The sequence below is a fragment of the Cyprinus carpio genome, unplaced genomic scaffold (genome assembly GCF_018340385.1).
Source record: "Cyprinus carpio isolate SPL01 unplaced genomic scaffold, ASM1834038v1 S000006746, whole genome shotgun sequence".
NCBI classification, from domain to species: domain Eukaryota; kingdom Metazoa; phylum Chordata; class Actinopteri; order Cypriniformes; family Cyprinidae; genus Cyprinus; species Cyprinus carpio.
Genome location: NW_024879345.1, coordinates 3,402,119 through 3,423,313, shown reverse-complemented (window position 1 = coordinate 3,423,313; position 21,195 = coordinate 3,402,119). Strand labels below are relative to the sequence as shown.

General features: G+C 40.2%; 1 protein-coding gene across 1 annotated transcript in view; it reads right to left on the bottom strand.

Annotated features, from left to right (window-relative positions):
- Positions 1–21,195, bottom strand: part of LOC109112384 (adenylate cyclase type 2-like) — a 235,975-nt gene that overhangs the window by 14,968 nt on the left and 199,812 nt on the right. Inside the window, 15 exon segments of the mRNA XM_042755718.1 lie at positions 115–199; positions 992–1,176; positions 1,622–1,741; positions 2,256–2,393; positions 4,431–4,515; positions 9,803–9,900; positions 10,096–10,165; positions 10,261–10,341; positions 10,599–10,642; positions 10,981–11,157; positions 11,386–11,498; positions 11,646–11,809; positions 14,963–15,090; positions 15,271–15,382; positions 16,057–16,205. Coding sequence (XP_042611652.1) covers positions 115–199; positions 992–1,176; positions 1,622–1,741; positions 2,256–2,393; positions 4,431–4,515; positions 9,803–9,900; positions 10,096–10,165; positions 10,261–10,341; positions 10,599–10,642; positions 10,981–11,157; positions 11,386–11,498; positions 11,646–11,809; positions 14,963–15,090; positions 15,271–15,382; positions 16,057–16,205 — 1,749 coding nt within the window.

Below are 21,195 nucleotides of genomic sequence, written 5' to 3'. Positions count from 1 at the left end.
AGAGACTGGAGGTCACAGCACTATTTCAGTTTTAATCAGCATACAGAGCAAATCTATAAATCTGTTATAATCTATAAATGAGCAACTGTAATTTGGCTTTAAAAAATATCTCACCTGTCTAGCTAGAACAAGCAGGGTGATGAAGAATATAAAGAGAGACACAGAGCCCATAGTTTTCAAGTCTTTTAGAACTCCTGGCCTTGTTTTGATGAGGACAGAGAGAGATAGAAGACTTGTCAGCATCACTGTTTTTTAGTAACAAATCATGTCATCTGTAGGCAGGATGGCTAGCAGACCATGTCCACCCCAGCTGTCATTTAGCAGGAAGTATCTGTGCTGGTTCAGTGATTTATTTTCAAAATCCAGCTCTGATTTCTAGAACAAAATCTGTAATCCTCAGGAAACTGTTGTGCATGCAGCGAATCCGAATTTCTTTTGTTGTGCTAGTTTTAGGATAAATGAGCCAAACATAGCAAGAGTTTTTGTATTATTGCATGACTTGTTTGACAATAAATATCCTGTCATGAGAGCAGATTTGACTAGCTAGAGTACACCATAAGCTTACTGTTAATTTATTTATTTTGTGTGTGTGTATATATATATATTTTTTATATTTAATGTTGACGTTGATACAATACATGGCCAGAAGTATTTAGACACACACTTCGGCTTATTGGGGCCTTTAAATCCAGTGAAAACAAATCTGCTATAATATACAATGACATCTGGATAACTGTGGCAACAGTTTGTGGAGAGCTGTTTACTGTTCCAGCATGATAATGCCCCCATGCACAAAGTAAGATCCTCAAAAAAATGGTTTACCGTGTCTGGTGTGGACATGACGGACATTAGATGCCTTACCAGAGGACTGGAAGTTGTTATATTTAGAAGTACAGGAAGGACAAACTTTCTATTAATGTCAATGCCCAACCACATATTAGTGTATTGCTCCCTACACAATTCTGACCATATAGTGTAGATAAGTTCTCACCTCTCCAGGATCTCTGTTTTGTAGAGGAATTTACTGTACTCATCCAGCAGAGATGCGTGTGTTTGAAGTATGATGACACTGTAGAGAACCACGGCTGTTAGCATGATGAGCATCTTCAGCTCATAGTTGATCCTCAGAAACACTGAGCAGGAAATCAGGCCCAGAATGCAACTATAGATAAAATACTAATGGCAGAAAAAACACAGAAAATATAAATATTGTGCTGTGAATGTGAAAACTCCATGTATGTTCTTACTAAACAAACTATAATTGAATCAATAGTAATAAGACATACATGGAAAATGGAAAAGAAAAACAAAATTAGTCCGATTTCCTTTATCTACTAAAAAGCTATGCAACTTGTTAAACTTTGAATTCACGTGTTCAAGGACTTTTCTTGAGGCTTAACTGCATTTATCTGCCAGATATTGATTTCTGTATGTATTACCACTGTATGTATTTCTTTCAGGTGCGTAGAGCCATGGAATTACTTGAACATAAACAGAAAAGGTAGCTGGCCGCACACTGAGTCCAATAAAGAATGAAGAGGTCTAGAAAAATGTAATTTATTTTTTAAATTGCATATGCAATATAGTACAATATAGACAAACAGCAATATAGTAAACTCACAGGGAGGTAGAATGTGTTATTGTCCAGGTAAGATATGGGATGTCCATCAGGCTGAAGAAGAGTCTTATTTGATGCATTATAAACAGCATCTGTGGATGTTAGGTTGTCTTCTACAAAGAACTGCAAGACATGATTAATATATATATATATATATATATATTGAAGAAGAAGAAGAAATGCACACTAAAAAAATGTATATATAGAAAGGGTAAATCGATAATTATCACAACTTAGTAACATCACAGCGACATATACTGTTCTTTAAATAATATTTATATGTACAGTTTTTTGTACAGCCAGGGTGCAGATGGACACAAATCTCCGCCAAGAAACTCTGCAATAAACACTGCTCCGGGTGTGTGTTCACGGTGTGTGTGTGTTCACTGCTGTGTGTGTGCACTTTGGATGGGTTAAATAAAGAGCACAAATTCTGAGTATGGGTCACCATACTTGGCTGTATGTCACATTACTTTCACTGTCACTTTCAATAATGCATATGTCAGACTCCTATGGTCAAGGCCCGTAATGAAATGTGTGTGTGATCCAATTAGGGAGCATCTCGGTGTCTTATTTGTATGACCATAAGCAAAAAGGTATTCATATGAAATTTCCTGGATCATTGTGGTTGACATACCATATTGAAGACAGCCATGATCAGGATGAGGGCTGTGGTTGCCATGGTGAGGGTGATGCGGGGCCAGGGCTTGTTGGTGATGATTCCCGAGGATCTAAGGATCCAGAGCCAAGATGCGGAGGCCGTCTTATCACAATGCTATTGTTGATCAACATGAATAAAAAATGCAGATAAAATCAGTAAATTCTTTTATTAATAGAATTAAAAAGATGAACAGAAATTGTCTTGGAGCTAATTTGTCTTCAGTATAATTTATTATAATAAAATCATATATCAAATACGCAACAGAACATATATTACATTAGTACAATACTGAATGATGTGTTTGGTTGGATGAATTGTATTATTGTGATATACCTTGGGAAATCTGCATAACACATCCTCATTAGACTGTCATCACAAGGTCATGGTGGAGAATAAACAAATAATTCACTTCATTTCACACACCAGATTTCTTGTACATTTGGGAAATCTTACTATGGTTGATGCTTTCAAAAATAATAAATAAGCTACCTAAGAGCTGAGTTAAAATAACTCACACAGCATTAAACAAGCATAAGGCCTTCCGAAATGTATACATTGAACATGACCTCAGCACCAATCTGTACAACATCAATTCTAAACTCTGTTATAATTTGTTACGTCTTTATACTGTAAGAACAAAGATCAATTACATTTTAATGGAAGATTAAAATATATTATGTATAATATATAAAGCATGATATATTGTGTCTAGATTCTTTCATTTAGTCCTTGCACTCTTAAAGGATGAGGGATTTAGCAATGACATATATTTGTGTTCTACACCAGTTATTTTCAACTGGTGGGTTGTGACTGAAAAATGGGTGGATGATTTGTTTTCTTGGATACTGTGTGATAAATCAATTAACCATTCAAGTGCGAGAAATTAGAATCATAAAATAAATGTATTTATCACGTTTATCAAGGGAGGAGGAAATGCTTCCCATATTGGCCATGACATATAAACCTGTGGGTTAATATGTCATAAAAATATGTTGTGGCCACAAGATATTAAATTGTGGGAACATCATAATATATTGAGGCAATGACATACAGTATTAACTAGTGGCCACAAGACAATTTTTTTCTAGATAACGGCATCCTTATGTCATGGACACACAATGTACAGTATAGACAGGATTCAAATTAAGTTTATTGCCAATAAATGTTGAAAGAATATGTATATAAAATAATATAGGCCTAAAAGAAAACATTTTTTATCCATCTCATCCCATTTTTTAAATCCATTCACTGATTGTTTCTTTTTAATTAATATGTGTATATTATTATTATTATTATTATTATTATTATTATTATTATTATTATTTTCATTGTTATGTCCCCTTCATGTCATATATCTCTTTATTTAATAAATATACGGTATTATTATTATATTACTTAAAGTAGCAACCATATGTTTTGCAAATACTGTAAATGCCCAACAATCATGCTTATAAAGTAAAGACTGTTTTTCAGTAGGCTTATAGTCTATGCCAGTATGTTACGATAAATAAGTGTCTGTTTTCATTACAAATGTAGGCCTATAGATAGGCCCATGACAGCATTCAATTAAAGTTTAAATATTTTTTTTTTAAATTATACTATGTTTTAAAAGAATATTTAAGCTACAAAAAGTCTTTTAAATCCATTCACTGGTATTAATCCTTAAATATATATATATATATATATATATATTTTTTTTTTTTTTTTTTCTCGCTTTATTTCATGTATCTCTTTACCCAGTTAACATTCTGTATTACATATTCAGCCTGCTTACAGTACCATATTGCCTATGTTTTGTAAATATTGCAAATGCTTATCAGTCATACCAGTCAAGTTCCCATAAGACTATTTCTGTGGGCTTTAGGGTCGAAAAGTTTTGTTTATTTTAATATATTGATCTTTGGGAGCAGCAGTGGCAGTGTGCCGATTTTTGTTTACTTATAGTGAAGCACTTCATTTGATTAAGTACCTGCCTAAAGTTTCTGTATGTGCGCATATAATATATTTTTCTTCCAAAAGAACAAATAACAATGTAATGTAATGTACCAAACTTCAAGGAGGAATTGTCTTGTTTGAAATGAATCAGTGGCTTTTGCCAAAATAGTGTTAAAATCATGTTGAAAGTAAACACTAGATTCCATTGGCACTTACCAAAAAATGTCCAATGAAGCAAATGAGCAGAATCACAGACAGAATTAAGAAAGACATTCCAAATGATATTCCCAATATCACAGTTCTGAAATATACAGAAAGCACATGGTGTCTTAAATCACAAACAGAAGAAAGTGAGAACAGGTGTTCCCCTTCGGGAAATTACGCTGCGCAGAGAAACGCTTTGGGAACGCCCCTGTGTTCCCACGCTTTGAAACATGTATGTAATCCATCCGTTTATTTTTGTATGTCCTGTTGCAATCTTATAATGGTAAGGTCTGGCAAGAGTTCTGAGTCTGACAAGCAGTGTTTCAGGCTGCATGATCCTCCCTGCCCTCATTTCATCACGGGTGGTGATACACACAGTTTGTGCGTCGCTTGTTTGAGGAGGGTGCTCTTGCTAGCATTCCCATCGGTTCGGGTCGCTCCTCTGTCGAGGTAGAGCGGCGGCTTAAATCGTGGAGTTCGAAGATGGATCTGGCAGAGAGAATGGAGATGGCCACATCCTTTTCTTCTTCTTCACTAGCCAGAGCTAGTGCTCACTCTCAGGGGATGGAAGCACGGTCTAAAAATGGTTTCTTCCGCCCCGGGAGAGGGCTCGATGCTCATGTTGTCTTCCTCTGAGGAGTGTGGTGACGCGAGCGCCGAACGTGACAAGTCTGTGGACTTGCCACTCTTGTTTGAGGAGCTGTTGTAGGTGGGGACTAGAGCTGTGACTAAATTAAATATTGACTGGCCAAAAGAGAGAGAGCATCAGGAGCATCCTAAAAGCAAGCTTGATCCTCGCTGGGGTCAGCCGTTTTTTCCTGATCTGCACACTGAGGTGTCTAGATCGTGAAATAAGCCACACTTGGCCCGCCTCTTCAGTCCCCATGTTTCTCACTATTCTAATGTGTTAGGGCTGAATGAGTGAATGAGCTATGGGAAGATTTCCGGGATTGAGGATATGCTTACAGACAATCTTTCTCCTGGCGATGCATCCTCCCTTGAGGCCACACCAAGCCGCTTAGGACTTCTTCTGCGTTGGTTAGTAAGGCGTACATGGTGGCAGGTCAGGTTGGAGGTTGCTTGCACACTATGGCGGTGTTGCAGGCATACCAGGCTGAAACAGATTTATGAGGGAGAAGAATTAAAAAACGATGATATCGCTGAACTGCGAGCCACTGATTTGTCACTCCGAGCCACCAAGGAGACCACCAGAGCTATTGGGTGGTCTATGGCAGCCCTGGTGGCCACAGAGAGACATTTGTGGCTGACCCTGTCTCAGATTAATGATAAAGACAGGCTCTTTCTCCTGGACGCCCCATTACTGCCTTTCTGGCCTTTCGGCGATGCTGTAAACACAGTCGTTGACAGGTTCCAGGAGACCAAGAAACAAGCGGCGATGTTTCACCGATTTCTCCCTCGCCACTCTCATGGGGCGGGAAGTCCAAAAACGGAGCACTGCCGCTCGCACCCCTCCACAGAAAGAAAGGCAGGAGGTGGTGTCCCCTGTGGTTCTCCCTCACGCATCCAGCTTTGCTGGGGCTGGATGCCATTGTACAGACGTGACCAAGACTTTCTCCCGATTGTTCTGCTCCCGGGAGTTCTGGAGAGAGTTTGCCGAGACGGGGTTCATCTCATATTAGTAGCCCTGTACTAGACAGGCTGGCCATGGTTTGCGGACCTGGTAGCCCTACTCAAAGACTCTTCATGAGAGATTCCCATCTGACGGGATCTCCTTTCACAGGCGGGGGGCACCATCTTTCACCCCCTCCTGGAGTTGTGGAAGCTGTGGGTGTGGCCCCTGAGGGGGCAGAGCTCATAGCATCTGGTCTTTACAGGTTGTTGAGACCATCCTCCAGTCCAGAGCTCCTTCCACGAGGAAATCGTTCACTGCTAAGTGGCATCTGTCCACTTCATGGTGTGACAGCCGTCAGTTAGACCCAGTCAATTGCCCTGTTGGGCCAGTACTGGAGTTTCTGCAAGAGAGATTTGCCACAGGGTTATCCTCCTCCACTTTAAATGTCTACGTGGCTGCTATTGCTGCTCACCATGGCCATGTGGGTGAGCAGTCTCTGAGGAGAAACCCGTTGGTGACACGTTTCTTCAGGGGTACCAGGAGGCTGATACTTCCAGTACGCCTAAGGATGCCTTCTTAGGATTTGGCTGCAGTTTTAGAGGCCCTTTCGAAAGCTCCCTTTGAACCCCTGGAAGTGGTTTCTCAGAGATCTCTTACAGTTAAGACTATATTTCTACTAGCCATCTCTTCCCTGAAGAGAGTCAGTGACTTGCAGGCCCTGTCAGTGGCCCCATCATGTCTCGAGTTTGCACCTGGTATGGCGAGAGCTTTTCTGTACCTCAGGCCGGGGTATGTCCCCAAGGTGCCCTCTGTTGTTCAACGGCCAATCATTCTACAGGCATTCTGTCCTCCTCCCTTTCGTGACCCTGACCAGGAAAAGCTCAACCTTCTGGAGTCGATCCCCACATGTACGCGTTATTAGGCATCTTCTCCTGATAACCCCAAAAAGAACTTAAATTACACTTTCAGTTTTGATCGTACCAATAAGAGCAATACATCAATCGAATCTGTAAAGGGTCTACTTTTATTTGTATCCACACATAATAACAACAAAACTTTGTGCATTTATAAAATAAAGAAAACAAACAAGGTGCGCTGTCTGCAGCCTTGGTCTGCGGTGATCTTCATTTAGAAACGCGTAATGAAGAGACATGAGGGATATGTCTATAGAAAGCATGACATGTCTACTTTTAAACTAAGCAAGTGCTACCAAAAACCAAATATTCTGTGATAAAGTAATCCATATGAAAACAACCGCATGTCCATCTTTCACGTCTCCCTTCATTATATCTAATGCGACCACGCCCACGCGCAGAACGCGGTATTGATATTTTAATGTTCCAAGTGAAGCTCGCGGCTTGTAAATGCCCACACAGAAAACAAAGCAGCGAGACTGTTCAAGTTTTTTTTTTTTTTTTTTTACTGTTTGCTTCGCTTTGAGAGGATTAAGACATGATTAACCCCAAGAAGATGCGCTGAGGATTGCCTCAGGATTTGAGTTTTGGATTTCCTCAGAAAAAAGAATGAAGCGCTTTATCCAGTAGAAATCATAAACATGAGTAAGTCTTTTTTTTTTTTTTTAATTTATATACTTGTATTAGGTTTCACATAATGTGTACACATTTTACTAGTTAGACTTTTCCCAAACTATAATTCCTGACTAAATGTATAATCAAGTGAAACATTATGAAGTTTCATTTACATCATCTAAATGTTCTACTGTACTACTAGTATCAGTGACCATCACAATAATGTTAATAATGTAGTTTATCATTTAGATTATTTAAGAGCTCATAAACAATATACACTTTGGAAATGTTAGTTATGTGATGTTCTTTTATATATTTCAACATGACACAATACAGGTCAATACCAGTTTGCTAAAGCAGTAATATTGTTCAATATTTTTACTATTTAAAATAACTGCTTTCTATTTGAATATATTTTACAATTTAATTTATTCCTGTGATTAAAGCTACATTTTCAGCATCCAGTCTTGCTGTTCTTCCAATTTATAAAAAAAACCTGAAAAAATATTATCAGCTCTTTTCAACATAAATAATAATAATAATAATAATAATAATAATAATAATAATAATAATAACAACAATAAATGTTTTTTCTTTTTTTTTGTAGAAAATCATAATATTAGAAGGATTTCTGAAGGATCATGTGACTGGAGTAATGATGCTAAAAATTCAGCTTTGAAAGTCAGCTTTGATTGTTCCAGATAAACTGTTTAACTGCACTTGCAAGTGAATCTCAAATTATTTTGTGGGATAATTAAATATATTCTAAATAAAATACAAACATAAAAATATATACATTTATTTTGTCCTCACATTCTTTCTTGTAATTCTTCCCTCTCAGTCACACACCTGAATGAAAAACTCATTACGCAGCTCATTATGCGGGCCTTTGTCTTCTCAGGTGTAAATCACACAAATATTCATGATAGTTGACACCTACTCGCATATGCCCTTTACAAACAAAAAGTGTCTTAGAACATTTAAATCAATCCATTGTTTTCTGTAAGTGAGTAAACAAGATGATTTTCACATCATTTTGAAGCAGAAATTCTAGGCTACATGATCCAGGTTTGACTGTCTTGTGAACAAATGTTGTGTATTTGTTTTATGACCTTATTTCAATGACTTCAAAATTTTAGTTTTTCACTAACCATGCATAAACGTTGTTTTCTCAAAAACACAATCATGTACATACATGCTATTTAAATATTATTGTAGCCCAGTTTGTACTGAATACAGTGTTTTCAGACTTTAGCCATGTATATATTTAGAAGCAACTGAAAAAAGCACAAACGTCAGGGCATGTCAAAACTTCTCCAGGCCCCCCAAACCCCCTAGACCTCAGAGGGTTAATGTCCACAGAGCTGCCCTGTGGAGGAAGTCGGACCAGTTATTTTTATGTTACGGTCCTTATAAGAAGGGTCTTCTTGTGAACAAGCAGACCCTGCAGGTGGATAGTGGATGCTATCACTACTTCATACGAGTCTTCTGGTCTCCCTTTGCCACTGGAGGTCAGTGCTGATTCCATTAGAGGTATGGCAGCCTCCAAGGAATTCTCATCCGGTGTATCAATGCACGATATTTGCAATGCTGCAGGATGGTCCACCTCTCTGGCCTTCATCAGGTTTTACAGCCTTAACATTGATGCCACTCTTTGCTCCTCAGTTCTCTCAGCCTAGCTGTGCCATTCCACACTAGGCAGGTATTTATCAAATTGGTGGCGTGGGCATACTCGTTCCCAAAGCGTTTCTCAATGCAGCTTAAGTTCCCGAAGGGGAACGTTCCTGGTTACGTATGTAACCATGGTTCCCCAACCTGCGTCTCGTTGCCATACTTCCTGCATCTGTGCGAACGCTTCCTTCACTCTCCAGAAGCTGCCGCTGTCTCCACCATACGTGCTTTTATACTTCCTGGTCATTACATCATCCCCGCCGGTGACATCACCTGGGATTCCCTCGGACAGGTTACACACATGTTTCAGAACGTGGGAACACAGGGGTGTTCCCAAAGCATTTCTTGATGCAGCGACTCGCTCCCTCGTGGAACCATAGTTACATACGTAACCTCGTTCTCGCTCACAAATTCATCCTGACATCTCCAGTTCACAACACTGAAGATTTATAGAGATTTTTGTAATAGAAATAAACATAAGTCAGTAGAAATTAAGAATTATATGTTAAAATAATTATATTTGGCTACAGATTGCATTGTTTAAATCCTTCTATGACATTGCTTGTGTTGTCATGCACTGTGAAACAGGTGCAGAAGATGAACAAACTTACTTTGGCAAAACCAGGATCTGCACAGTGAAAATGCAGAAGAATATCAAGCAGGCACAGGTGACATAATATTTGAAGGCCGGCAGGGTCGTTGCTCTATACTGCAGGGGAAGGACACACTGTTCTTATACAGGATCTAACAATTTGGTCTTTTTTTAATTTGGTTGACTGATTCATCTCATTCTCAGTCTTATCTTGGGTGAAAACAAATAGGTTTATATTTCAATTATTGATATGGTGATGTATGGATGACTCTAGTTCAAATTAACATTAGCTTACAAAGTATCAGTGCTTACCTCTTTTTCCAATGTTTTATTGTGGAAAAACAAAGATATTCTCTGAATGTCCTCTGATTTAAGCCATTGTCTATGAAAAAAGGTACAGATAGATAAAACCAACCAACACAGAACTGGAACATTAAACTTCATGGGCAAATAAAGCAGAGATATGAGGTGACCTACTTTTGAGAATTGATGCCATCAAAAGTTCGAATCATCCTCTCGTTGAGCTCCTCCTCAAAACGTTTCTTCTGAGATTTTGTTCTGAGGAGTACACTGACTTATTAATGACTCTGTCTAGAAGGCTCTTTAGCATACATTCATAAACATGAAATATCTCTACCATTTTTAAATTAATTCTATCCTACTGTATGTATTTAAATACTATGTTTATTACAAAACGGTCAAAACTAGGATCACTAGGATTTAGAACAGATAAAATATATCAACTACTGTAACATAACTGCCCTTTAGTATGCTCAATGTTACTGCTGGAAAAAAATATACAGAAGTTGAATCACCTCTCTGAATGCCTCTGAAAGTGGTACTGGCCCATAGGCACATCCTGTTAATAAGAAAAGAGTAGGTGGTGAGTAATTTTAGCAGCAGAGACATTTATATTTATTTATATAATATCAACCTGTTTTGACAGGTTTTTGGATGCATCCTAAAACCTGTCAAAACAGATAAAAACATATATGAAACCTATTAGAAATTATAACAATTTTATAACACACACACACGCACGCACACACGCACATTTTATTTACTTTTGTACATTTAGCCGTTTAACTTTTCCACTTTAAAATCTAGGCCCTGAAAAAAAAAAATTAAAGAATATATAAGAGGAGACAGTTGAGAACCACTATTGTAGAGTTCATAGTGTCTCATGGGAAAGCTCACAGCAGTGCTGATTTTTCCATTCTCATTGGTCATGCTGTCTCTGTGGTGAAGGTTGGCGAAAGGCTTGGCTGCACCCCATGACTCCAGGTATCTGGTCATCCTCACTGAAGCTCTCATTTTAACCCCATACCTAGTATGTCTGGGTCTGTAGTGGTACTGAGGACTTTTTCTCTCTGCCTAAAAAACAAACAAACAAACAAACAAACAAACAAAAAACAGTCTAGACAAACTTCACTAAACCTACTCAGCTGCATTTTGTAAGTAGCCTAATTTATAAATCTTGTGGCAATATGTATCATGTTGCTAAGTTGTTCATGACAACAGCATCGGCAGTAATGGCTAGGTTTTGAAAGAAAGCTTTAGACTTGAAAGAAACAACAGCAACTGTTTATTTGTTCTTCATACCTTTGGGTTGATCACTAAGTAGGTTACAACTCCATGCTCTTTTAGATAAGGATCACGTTCCTGGCCATCTCCATCTTCAACCTTATATGCCCCATTCAAGTAAGTGAAGTGAAAGTGACATTCAGCCAAGTATGGTGACCCATACTCAGAGCAATTACTATCGTTTTTCTCTAAAGATTCTCAACAATTTTACATATTCCACAAACGGAAAATGATTTTTTTTTTTTTAATAATACAATTAAATAAAAAACCCACAATGGCTTACCCAGGTACACCACCTGCTTCCATGTGATTGGCTAAAGTTACATCATGTGACCAGACATCATATTGCCATTTCTGGAGGCCAATCACACCACAGAGAACATTTCCAGAGTGAACACCCACTCGCATGTTAATGTCCACTCCTGTGGCATCTCGCACTTTCCTATACAGAAAAGGAAGGAAATAACAACACATCCCATCACACATCTGAGCATCGATTTAACCTTATACCATAACATGATTAGAAACACATTTAGACGAGACATGGCTTTGACCTTTTAAAAGGCATGACCTTTTGAATGTTGTTTTTGTCACTCTAATTCACAAGTTGCAAGTTATGCATCGAGCATGGAGAGCATGATCCTGATAGAAAATTGATCGTTTATTCATCCTGTTGCTCTTAACCAATGACTTTCTTTCTTCCTTAGAGCATAAAATAAGACACTTCACAGAATGTCATAGCTGCTCTTTTCCATACAACTTATTTGAGCAGGACCTGAGGATTTCGAGGTTCCAAACAAGCACCATAAAAGTAGCACCATAGTACAACAAAAGTAGGCCCTGTGTTTCTTTTCCGTGGCGTAGCAAGTCACCTCTGGGCCCATATGCAAAACATTTGTATGAACCCCCCCCCCCCCCCCCCCAAACGTTATGGGCTCCCACTCGGTTAACTTAATTCAGGCACTATTGTTGATTTTTCGGAAGTAAATAAAGTTACGTGAATCGTGTCTATTAACAAGCTGTTTTATTTACGGTAAAGGCTAATGCTTAGAAATGATGTTTGAAGTTTTCAAGTCTATTCATTACTTGTAGCACGCAAACCACCCTATAATCACAGATATGTGGTTTGTTACTACAAAGTCTCAGCCTTTTGTCAATTTTATGATAAAATACAAACAATAAACGTCTTTTTACACTCTTTAATTTGTAGTGAGATAATTCGCCTCAGTTCAAGCTGCATATGAATCAATTATATTTTACTCTTTAATATTTATTAAATTAATTTATTAATAAATTATTATCATTATTTTGACTTTATTCTTGAAATAGAATTTATTTATTTATTAAAATATAATGACGTCTTATTTATTTCGTTTTTTTTTTTTTTTTACATGGCACAAAAATACTACCGTATAGGCTACTGAATGCAAACACAATTTTGTCTAAGTGGCCCAAAAATAAAAACAAACAAACGAACAAACAAACAAAAAAAAAGACTGGACAGACACCTAACAGCGCTCGCTTATCTAGGTTAAATGTTTAAATGAATACTGTCAAATGCATGAAGTGTTTTATGTCTGTTTATTTTAGTAAAGTCATGTTGGTTGGAGAGGGCTAAATTGATCAATCATAATGCTCAACTCACTGTCTGCCGCTGCCGCTTGGTCTTTCCTTTACAAAACAAAAACTTGAATTTAACAAACATAAAATGTTCCAAACATATTTCTAAACTAACTTAATAAAGAAACAAAAAGAAATATGACCACTTTGCCATTAAAAACCAAAACTGAACTATTTTAATAGCCGTGTAGTAGGTAAGAGAGAGTCAGACTCGGGACGAGAATTCTCATAAACTGTTGGACAAGGGCCGGGCCCATGCAGGGCTCTATTCATTCCCTCATTTCAATTAAAAGTTTCGCCCAAGCTCGGTGGGCCCCCAAAATGCCTGGGACCATATGCAACTGCATACCCTGCATACCCAGATGCTACGCCACTGTTTCTTATGCTATATTATGACTTCTGATGCCATACAATTGCATCATTTGGTGACCAAATTTATATTTACTCATATCTCTAATCTTTCTTTAGTACATTCAAACCTGTAGTTTTGTGTTCAGTCACAAGTAATTTGTAAGTGAGATTTTAGTAGTTTAAGACCTGGATTCACAGACATGGCTTAGACAAAACCAGGATTAGGCCATAGTTCAATTAGGACATTTAAGAGATTTTTATTCATGTGCCACACAAGAAGACCACACAAGACCACCGGAACAAAACAGGTCCTCTGCACCTGTGTTGCAGCCTGGAAATAAACCACGCCATGCTCGTTTCGTCAGGCCAGAGGAGAACTGGCCCCCAACTGAGCCTGGTTTCCCCTAAGGTTTTTTCTCCATTTCTGTCACCGATGGAGTTTTGGTTCCTTGCCACTGTTGCCTTTTACTTGCTTAGTTGGGGATGCTTGACTGATTGCACAGACACTATTGGAAGAGAGCTGAACTGGATGAGGACATCACTGAATCATCAATGAACTGACTTTAGCTGGAAAAATGACTCTGTTATTGTCTTCTTGCATCATTAACAAACTATTTTCCTGTTTATCACTGTAAAGCTGCATTGACAGGACCAGTATTGTATAAAGCGCTATACATATACATATACTTGACTTGACTTGACTTAGAAAATACATTACTGGTGTGCATCTTGAGACAAAACAAAGGGACTGGTATATATTGTGAGATCAGTCAGGGCAAGTTTATTTCCTTTGAAACAGCTCAGACTTAAATTTTAGTCTGGGACTAGGCTTAAACCTTGTTTGTGAAACCGGGGGTATGAGTTACAACAGAGAGTAAGATCAATAGCCAAACATTATAGCATTTTCATTTTTTTTTTTTCAGTCAATTATTCGTTATTATATGACACTGCGGTTTTCTATGATATTATATGACACTGCAGTGAGTTTCCTTGCAGTCCTTTAACAGGAATTTACAACATATTTTCCAACACCACAATTTGCCAGGAACTACTAATAGAGAGATTTGATTCTTCCAGGCTTCTGCAGAACATGTAGAGATAAGAGAAAGACAGCTCTCTCGTCTAGACTCAGCACCAGTCATTTTCCACAATCTGACCTCTGAGGCCTCCGACTCATTATCAGGATGGCCAGGTATAATGTCCTTCACAGCAGCACTGGGCCGAAACCAATCAACCCCTCTGTGCAGAGGATTATAGGACTGGAATAGAAGCTTTGCTGCTGGACTGACTCTGCCTAAATTCTATCACAGAAACAGAGCATGTGAGCACACAGCTTGCTTAAATCCTGGTCTGTTTATTTTTTAATAATGCTCTTAATTTTGTGCAAACTGAAGTTACATGTAAATAGAAACAGAATGACGGATGAATGAATTTACATTATATGTTTTGTAATCTCCTGTGGTAATGTGCATTAAAGCCAGGAGTCACAGTGCTGTTCTTTAGAGACTAAGCATTAACAGTTTTGCAGAATGTATAATAATTATGATTAGTAGTATAAGTATAATTTAGTATTAAAAACACCAGCTGAGAATCACTGATAGGAGACATGTGGGGTTGAACTTACTCAATAGCTTCGCACATGTCAAGACCCATCCTCACACAGTTTTTAGCGTGATTTGGCAAGGACTCTGGGAGGCCAGATACACAGTAATAACAGTCCCCTAAAATTTTTATTCGCATACATTCATTTTCCTGAAACACACGGAAACAATCAAGGATGTCAACAGCCAAAAAACTTTTTGATAAGAGTGAAATTATCTGCAACATTTGGTTACAGTTTTACAAAGTAATATATTTTCCAAACCAGAAGGAAATGGTAGCTTTATAACAATAAAGTACATTTCAGTCACTGGACTAAGAGATTACACTTACCTTGGCAATCTGATCAAATTTACCAAATAGTTCATTCAACATATGGACCAACTCTCCAGGTGAGCAATCACTGGCCAAGCGGGTAAATCCAACAATATCAGCATACAAAATACTGTAAGAGAACATACATTTGGGTGACTCAGGACTAAAAAAAAACCCATACATATTTATTTAGATGATGATCTTTTTTATGCATCTTACACTGTTTAATTGCTTCAGCATTATTTTGTTTCCCATGCAACAGAACAACAGAATAATGCTATTAACAAAGTTCCCCCCAGACCATGACAGAATGAACCATAGCAAGTAAAGAACCCTCTAAAAGTTGTGTCCCTCAAGCTCTATGCAGGTTTGAACATGTGGCACATTGTGTGGTATAATTATTTTGTATTCTTTTAAATCTCTGACCTTTTCATATCAGTTCATTACAGGCATAGAAAATATTTCCTGCTAATGCTGGTGTCTCACAGGGAATGAAAGCTTAAGTAACAAGCAAGAATTTTGGCACTATTTTTGGCACTATTATGTAAAATAAGTCCTTTAAAAACTGTGAGACATTGGAACTTGATAGACATGCTACTTCAATTAAAGTTTTAGTCTGCCATAAAAAAAAAATAAAAAAAAAGGTGGGGCAACTAGTGTAGTCACAAACAGTCCAAAAGGGAGAGATACAACTCGCCTGCTCATTGTTCTGCACAGGAAAATGGCAAGAGTCAAAAGAGCTCAAACCTAAATGTCAGCCCTGTGGTGGAAATTGTTATTTTCTTGTTTATAATATCAACACACCTGACATTGGTGTGACGTTGTACATATAAATTATGGAAGTTGTTGGTGTTTTCCACCTGACCAAACATCGGCCCCTGTAGTCTCTGTATGATTTCATCTTTCATCACTCGGGCAATGTGAGCAGGAAGCAGAGACAGCAATAGACGTTCCTGTAGCAAAAACACACCACAACAGGGAATGAGATAATTATATCTCACATATACACTTGTCTGCATTGTCTCTTTGATATGTGCAGCAGAGATTTGAGTCTGATATAAAAGCTATGTTACCTGCAGAACTGCAGAGACAGTCTTCTGAACAAATAAAGTGCAAAGAAATGAGTGAAGAAACTCATCCACTGCATCATTCACAGTATGATCTGTTCCAAAACCTGGAGAACTTCATGTAAAAGCACATTACAGACATGTTGTCAGACTTGTGTTCCCATTTTGTTGTTTTTCTCTCCATGTGTTCCTGGTTTTCCCTGTTGTATCATTATGCCCATGTTTGGTTATCTTCCTGTTCCTGCTCCCTGATTGTGTTCAATTTGTTTCCAGGTGTGTCTCGTCTTCCCCAGACTGAGTTCTATTCTTAAGGAGTGTTTTGTTCTAAGTTCTTGGTTGTTCGTCCTTGTGTGTGTCTGCTACGTGTGTGTCTGCCTGCCCTGCATTTCCCCGAAGTTGAAGATTAAAGACTGTGTTTTGAGTTTATTCCTGTGTCTCCTCGTTCCTCCACAGTAGCTGTAGCATGACATGTTACCAATGTAATGGTTATTTTAAAGGTTATGTAATTTTATTATGGCCCCTGTTAAGAATTTTGTTAAAAATCAATCAATCACCCAGCCAGCCAATTGTGAGGTTTCAAGACGTTTCTGCCATAGAGGTCAGCTGTCAGGATAGTAAACGGAGGCTGTGGTAAGTGAATTCAACACAGTCTTTTATTTAGACAAAGTTCGTGAGGGGTGAGTAAGTGCAATCTTGGTGCGGGGTCTGTGGAGTTCGTGTCCGTGGAAGCCAGGGGATTCCGCTTCTGTGAAACCCAGGTGAGTTTGTTATGTGTCGAGACGTCAAAGCCACACAATACGTGAATATCAATATTTGTCTCTTCTCTTTGCAGTGGGAGAACAATGTTCGAAGAATCACATGGGCAGTCAGGAGATATCGATGTACGAGAATTCAGATCACGGATAGTGCCATGAGAGTTCTGGGGACAAGAGAACAAAAGACACACAGGTTAACTTCCCAAATGTGAGTATACGTTACGGCTGGCGTTTGCTGATAAGACGAGGTGAGTTGGAGACAAGATCGTGAGGTCGATTCCTTTTGGAGGCTTGACGGTGAACTGGTGTTTCTGTGAGTGTTTCATAGTGCCGGGGTAATGGAGATCAGGTGCTGGTGATTAGTACTCAGGGGAGAGTGAGCGTTGATGATACCCCCCCCCCCGCCTCCAGGGTCTGCGCCAGCGGGCCTTACTCTCCAGCGTCGTGGGGGTCTACCTCAAGGTCATGGAGCGGGTTTCTCTGGATGCTGGGCGTGAAATTCCGTAAGCAGACTTGGGTCAAGAATATCTTGGTTAAGTACTCTAACCACCCTCCACGACGCCGGGAGTCCAGGATCTCCTTAACCGTGTAGATGGGTTCTGCATCGATGGGTGGCAATGGGGGTTCTTCGTCAGGGACCGGGTCTGCAGATGGAACAGAAACAGGTAAATGATGGGGTTTCAACAGAGAGACGTGAAAGGTAGGGTGGATCCGGTACTGGGCAGGAAGTTGGAGTCGGTAGGTGACGGGGTTAATTTGTCATTCTATCGGGAATGGTCCAATGTACCTCGGGCTTAGTTTTTTGCATGGTTGCCGTAACCTGATGTCCCGGGTGGACAGCCATACTAGTTGGCCGGGCTGGTAGACAGGGGTTTCCTTACAGTGGGTATCCGCAAAACGTTGCTGGCGACTGACCGCTTGTTGAAGGTGATGGTGCGCTTGGTTCCAGACCCGTTCACTGTCATGGAACCAGTCATTTACAGCCAGAACGTTAGAGGGCTCTCCAGACCATGGGAACAGAGGAGGTTGGTAGCCAAGAATGCATTGAAACGGGGTTAGATTAGTTGATGTTTGTCGGAGGGAATTTTGGGCATATTCGGCCCAGACTAGGTACCTGTTCCATAGGTTCTGGTTCCGGTGGCAGAAGGTCCTGAGGAAATGACTGATATCCTGGATCTTGCGTTCTGGTTTGCCCATTTGCCTGAGGATGGTAACCAGAAGTAAGACTGACGGTGACGTTGAGCAAGGCAAGGAAGGACTTCCAGACCCTCGAAATGAATTGAGGTCCCCTGTCGGAAACGATATCTTCAGGAATACCAAAATTACGGAATACGTGATTGAACAGAAGTTCGGCAGTCTCAAAGGCTGTGGGTAGGCCTTTCAATGGGTTAAGTTTACATGCCTTGGAGAATCTATCAATGGCTACAAGGATACATGTGTTACCGTCAGACGCTGGGAGATCAATAACAAAGTCAACTCCATTGTGGGACCAGGGGCGCTGAGGAATCGGCAAGGGAAGGAGCTTTCCAGTAGGTAGTTGCTGAGGTATCTTGGTCATTGAACAGAGTGCGCACCCTTGAATAAACTCCGTGACATCCTCCCGCATCCTTGGCCACCAGTACTCCCTTTGAAGAGTTGACAATGTTTTATTGACTCCTGGATGACCGGTTCCTACCGAGGAATGAGCGTCAGAGATGAGGGACACACGGTAATCCTCCATTACGTAGACCTTCCCTACTGGACACATAGGCTGAACGGGCTGGTTTTAGGCTTGTTCACGGAGTAGTTCGTCAAGGTCCCACTGAATTGGGTTAACAAATAGTTTGGTGGGCAAGATGGTTTCTGCTTCTTCCTGGACTTCCTCTACAGTGTGTAGGCGGGATAAGGTGTCGGCTCTTGTGTTCTTGGACCCAGGACGGTAGGATATGAGGAAATGGAACCGGTTGAAGAATAGCGCCCACCTAGCTTGGCGAGGGTTGAGTCTTTTAGCTTCTTTTAGGTACTGAAGGTTCTTTTTATCCGTGAGTACAAGGAAAGGCTGCCGGGCTCCCTCTAACCAGTGTCTCCATTCCTCGAGGGCCAGCTTCACTGCCAGTAACTCTCGATTGCCAATGTCATAGTTTTTTTTCGGCGGAGGATAGTTTCCTGGAAAAGAAAGCACAGGGCATTGGTTTTTCAGCTTGTTCAGAATATTGGGATAGGATGGCTCCCACCCCCGTAGTGGAGGCATCCACTTCCACAATGAATTTTTTCTCCAGATCTGGGTGCTGTAATGAAGGGGCTTTTGTGAAGGCGGTCTTTAGCACTTGGAAGGCCTGTTCTGCTTGCGGAGTCCACTGGAGTATCTTGGGCTTACCCTTCAATAATGATGTTAATGGGGTGGTGATGATACTGTATTGATCGATGAACCGTCGATAGAAGTTTGCGAAGCCCAAGAACCTCTGGAGCTCCTTTACTGACTTGGGTGTAGGCCAGGAAGTGAAAGCTTCTGTCTTGCGGTCATCCATCTTTACCCCTCTAGCGCTAATCTGATATCCTAGGAATTCCACGGGAAGTCTGGTGAAAGATACATTTTTCTGCCTTCACAAACAAGGTAAATTCTCTGAGTCGCTGGAGTACCTGGGTAACGTGCTGTTGATGTTCCCTTTCATTGCGAGAGTAGATGAGTATGTCGTCGATGTAAGCAAGGGCAAATCGGTTCAGGAACTCTCAAAGGGCCTCATCCATAAAACTCTGAAAAACAGAAGGGCCGTTAACAAGACCATATGGCATCACCAGGTATTCGTAGTGCCCAGCTGGCGTGATGAAAGCTGTTTTCCATTCGTCTCCCTCTCGGATTCTGATCAGATTATATGCGCTCCTGAGATCTAATTTGGTGAAGATGCGAGCATCACGGAGTTGTTCCAGGGAGGATGGAATCAAGGGAAGTGGGTAACTGAATTTCACAGTGATCTTATTTAAGGCCCTGTAATCAATGCAAGGTCTTAACCCACCATCCTTCTTGGGGACAAAGAAGAAGCTGGCTGCAGCTGATGAGGTAGATGGTCTAATATATCCCTGTTTCAAGGTCTCTTCAACATACTCACGCATCACCATCTGTTCTGGAATGCACAGGGAGTATATTCTACCCTTAGGAATGGGCTCTCCAGGTATAAGGTCTACAGCGCAATCCCAAGGTCAATGCGGGGGTAACTTGGCTGCTGCGATTGGGTTGAACACATCAGAAAAGGAAGCATAGCATGAGGAAAAACTGGTGGATAAATTTTCCTTTGGGCTTTCAATAGATGTAGAGTTAATCATCATGGAATCTGGCTTGTCACAAGGAGAATGTACATGATTTATCTTATTGCAATCACAGCCCCAACTTATAATCTCTCCGGTGGCCGAATCTAGTGAGGGTTGATGCTGGATCAGCCACGGACGTCCTAGGATAATATCAGTCTGACTTTTCTCTTAAACAAATGGGGTGAAAGACTCGTGATGGGTATTCTGTATACTGAGAGTGACAGGTGCAATTTGTGAGGTCACATACCCTTGATTGATCATCTCGCCTGTCACTGCGTAGATGGAGTATTGTTTCTGGGTTCTGGTCGTTCGGAGATTGTGGGTTTTGGCGAGTTTTCCCGAGATGAAGTTGCCGGCTGAACCAGAGTCCACAATGGCCGTGGCTGAAACGACGATATCTCTAATTTTCAGAGTCACACTGATAGTTAATGGGGAGGACACAGAGGGTTTTGGAAAGACTGAACTCACCATTAGACGCGGGGGACGAGATGGGCAAGTGCGTATGAAGTGATTTTCATTCCCACAATAAAGGCATAGCCTATTCTCTCATCAGCGAATTCGTTCAGCAGGAGTGAGTCTCTTCGTTTCCACTTGCATCCGTTCTGATGTGCCGGTTGTTCCAGTGCGAGAGAGCATTGTAACAGAAATCCATTGCAGTCCTCCTCCCTGCCTGAGAAGGGCGCTGGTCGAATGATTGTGTTCGCGATATACACCAGTGTGGGACCGGGGTTTGCGGAAGTGCCATCCTCGGGTTGTGTTGAATCCATCGGTGTTGGTCAAGCCAGGATAGTACACGGAGGCTGAGGTAAGTGAATTCAACACAGTCTTTTATTTAG